The sequence below is a fragment of the Austrofundulus limnaeus genome, unplaced genomic scaffold, assembly GCF_001266775.1.
Source record: "Austrofundulus limnaeus strain Quisiro unplaced genomic scaffold, Austrofundulus_limnaeus-1.0 Scaffold31, whole genome shotgun sequence".
Classification (NCBI taxonomy): domain Eukaryota; kingdom Metazoa; phylum Chordata; class Actinopteri; order Cyprinodontiformes; family Rivulidae; genus Austrofundulus; species Austrofundulus limnaeus.
Window position 1 is genome coordinate 2256842 of NW_013952433.1, and position 3915 is coordinate 2260756.

The following is a 3915-nucleotide window of genomic DNA, read 5'->3' on the forward strand; positions in this document are numbered from 1 at the left end:
CATCCATCCATCCATCCATCCATCCATCCATCCATCCATCCATCCATCCATCCATCCATCCATCCATCCTCTTCTTTAGCCGGAGTCGGGTCGCAGGAGCAGCAGCTAGAGCATGGAGGCTCAGGCCTTTCTTTCCGCAACCACCTCTTCCAGCTCTTCTGGGAGGACTCCCAGGCATTCCCAGGCCAACCGAGAGACATAATCTCTCAGTCCTAGGTCTTCCCCCCGGTTGGTCAGCCTGGCCTGAAGTACCTTACAGATACCTAAACCACCTCACCTGGCTCCTCTCAGTGTGGAGGTGCAGTTACCCTGCAGAGAAAACATTTCAACCGCCTGTTTTCGCAACCTAGTTTTTTTGGTCACTACCCAAATTTCTTGGACGAGGTGAGGGTAGGAACCAATCTATAAACTGAGACCAGTACAGAATAATAATAACAACAACAACAATAATAATAATAATAATAATAATAATGATAATGATAATGATGTATTATTCTTAAATAGTGCTTTTCAAGACCCTCAATGATCATTGTTCATTCACAAACTGGTGATGGTAAACTACAGTACAGCCACGTCAGACTGACAGGGCTGCCATACTCTGACCACCATCAGTAGGCAATCAAAGTTGAAGTGTCTGGAACAGGGGAGTTAAACCGGCACCCCTCCGGTTACAGGACGACTCCTCTAACCACTCCGCCACAGCCGGCCCAGAATCCACAATACTGCAGAAGATGCACCGATCTATCTGTCACTCCCGCTCCATTCTTCCCTCACTCGTGAACAAAACCCCAAGATACTAAAACTCCTCCACTTGAGGCAGAACCTCACCCCCAACCCAGAGAGRGCTGAAGATCAYGRCAYRACACCAATGGAACCAYATCCTCTGCAAATAGCAGAGATAGAAACCCAAGGCCACCAAACCGGACTCGTTTTGCCCCCCAGCTGCACCCAGAAATTCTGTCCGTAAAACATGAACAGAACTGGTGACAATGGGCAAGGGGATTGTGGGTCCATTRTTAYGAGTGGCGAGAGAGTTTGGTTCACATTGCCCTTCAGGGTGGGAGTTGGGACTTTGTATTACTTTCAGCAATATTAAAGAAACATTTCTTTTTTATTATGGAGCAACTTATAAACAATAAAAGCACTGTTGTATTTCCTGCTGCCTGACAATATTAACGCAATATAACAGCTCAGTTTCTGTTTTATTCTCTCTTTAGGACTCCTTGGGCAACCGCCCGCAACACATACTTCAGCCGTGGTAAGAACAAACARTCTCTGGACGCCATAGAGAAGGCTGCCTTTGTCTTAACCCTTGATGACACCGAGCAGCGTTACGATTCAACCAACCAAGTCAAGTCTCTGGACAGTTACGCCAAGTCCCTCCTCCATGGAAAGTGCTACGACAGGTGGGACAGAGCAGCTATTATRTAGATGTTTTATACATTTGTGACATAAATTTATTATGTTCTTTTGGTTTTGCATTGTTTTATTTTATCAGGTGGTTTGATAAGTCCTTTAACCTGATCATTTACAAAAATGGCACCATGGGACTGAACGCAGAACACTCCTGGGCAGATGCTCCAATTGTTGGCCACCTGTGGGAGGTAATCTCTGTGTTCTCTATTTATTAGAAAAGTAGAGTGTGGCTGAAAAGTAATTAAAAAATAGGATAAATGACACAAATTATCAGTGGTTTTAAGACTTTTCTGTACTGYAGCACGTACTTTCCATGGATCCTGTTAAACTGGGATACGCTGAGGACGGACACTGCCGTGGGAAGCCTCACCCCAACCTGCCTGGTCCTCAAAGACTGCAGTGGGACATTCCTGCTGAAGTAAGAYTGAATATGGTGTACAAGGATTTGATATTTCTGTGACGTTAAAGCAGCTTTTTTATTCTGATTATTAAACTTTAATGTATTTTTTTTTAATTAAAAAGCAATATAGCTATAGTACTACTTTAGTCAGTCCACTTTGTCAAATAAAACATACAAGTCTGTCATATATTCTAGTGCCAGGAGGTCATAGAGGGATCGTTGACAGTAGCCAGGGCTCTGGCAGATGATGTGGACTGTCACATCATCCCCTTTGATGACTTCGGAAAGGGGCTGATTAAGAAGTGTCGCACCAGTCCAGATGCCTTCATTCAGATCGCCCTGCAGCTGGCCCATTACAGAGTAAGTTCTTGTTTTTTAATATTTAAGTTACTAGCATAACCATATTTTAGCTATACAACTTTTCAGGATTTTATCCAGAGGTTTAGAAGGACAAAAACAAATTTAATTAAGTTGTACTCCCTCTTATTGCCACCAGAGGGCAGTCACAACCAGGAGTCCTAATAAAACTGTTATGAGTCAAACCAAAAYTAAATATTATGAGGATGAATTTTTGTTAGGTTAGCTTGTTGCAGTTACAGTTGTTCAAGTTTTAAAATGTATTAAAAAATGCATCGTTAATTTGGCAACAATTTTTTTTAACTAAAGCTGGTTTTCTATTATTTCTCTGCAGGACAAAGGGAAGTTCTGTCTGACATACGAAGCCTCCATGACCCGCTTGTTCCGTGAGGGTCGAACAGAAACGGTGCGCTCCTGCACCATGGAGGCTTGTGACTTTGTCCGTGCCATGGTCAGAAACGAGACCGTAAGTTTTTTTTAACAACACTCCCTCAACTCAGAAAAACGGCGCAAATGACCGAACCTTGTTTAGGGATGCAAATTTTGCCGTTTGTGTGTATTTGCAGAGAGAGGAGTGCCTCAGGTTGCTTAAAATAGCAGCAGAGAAACACCAAAACATGTACCGCCTGGCAATGACAGGACAAGGCATCGATCGCCACCTTTTCTGTCTCTATGTGGTCTCCAAATACCTGGGAGAGGACTCCCCATTCCTCAAGGAGGTAGGAGAAGTGGTTGAAGGCTATTTTTGGAAATGATGTTCTTAAAGTTTGTCAATGTTTTCCTTATAAGTCACTGCCGTTGAGAAGGTTGTTAGCATTGTCAGAACTCATCTAATGAATAATTATACTCTTGCTGAGAACAGTTTGAGCTTTCTTTAATCTGTGAAATAATAATGGATATTCTGTTCAGGTTCTGTCTGAGCCGTGGAGGCTGTCCACCAGCCAGACTCCTCTGCAGCAGGTGGAGCTGTTTGATCTGCTCAGACACCCAGAGTTGGTGTCCTCCGGAGGTGGATTTGGTCCAGTAAGTTTATATTAAAGAGGACATATCACAATTTTAATTATTCCTCAGGAGTCTCTAGGACAGGGGGGTCAAACTCATTTTCACCAAGGGCCAAATGAGTGTTATGGTGGCCCTCGAAGGGCCACTTGTAATAAACTTTGATGTTTCATGTTTAACTTTGACCAAACAATGTTTTAACATGTCCTCTTTTAAACACTGATAAGAACTAAGTGTATGATGTTTGATGGTGACTTTAAGCAGCTTATTTTCAGACATTAGTACTGTGCTATCCAACTAAATTGCTCAGTTACCTACTTAAAGCCAACAGCTCAGGGACAGGAATTTATTAAATTTGTTTTTATTTCATTTATTTTTATTACATTTATTTTGTTGCATTTAATCATAAATTTAAAGTTTACCATTGCTAAAAGAAACAAATTTCATGCTAAGTAAAAAAAAAAAATTTTTTTTCTTTTGGAGGGTGGCCCGCGGGCTTTGTATTTGACACATGTGCTCTAGGAAGTGCAGAAAAGTTTAATTTAGTCTCTCCTGGTGCTGCGTAAATATTTAGATATTTTGTTTGAGTCATATTTTTCAAACCATTTAGTTTTCTGTTTTTTCTGTGACGTTTTCTGGACTATTACATCACAGAATTTGTGGCAAAACTAAGGTCTGAAACAACTACGGATTTGTCGTCTTTTATGTTTACTAGACTTTAATAATTTAATATACATATATAT

The 3915-nt window shown here is 41.4% G+C and overlaps 1 protein-coding gene across 2 annotated transcripts in view; it reads left to right on the top strand.

The window, feature by feature from the left end:
* Positions 1-3915, top strand: part of cpt1ab (carnitine palmitoyltransferase 1Ab (liver)) — a 20127-nt gene that overhangs the window by 13242 nt on the left and 2970 nt on the right. For both annotated transcript variants that reach the window (XM_014005570.1, XM_014005571.1), the window contains exons 11-17: positions 1218-1406; positions 1499-1604; positions 1718-1834; positions 2012-2176; positions 2508-2639; positions 2740-2892; positions 3083-3196. In XM_014005570.1, coding sequence (XP_013861024.1) covers positions 1218-1406; positions 1499-1604; positions 1718-1834; positions 2012-2176; positions 2508-2639; positions 2740-2892; positions 3083-3196 — 976 coding nt within the window. The remainder of the gene's footprint in view (positions 1-1217; positions 1407-1498; positions 1605-1717; positions 1835-2011; positions 2177-2507; positions 2640-2739; positions 2893-3082; positions 3197-3915) is intronic.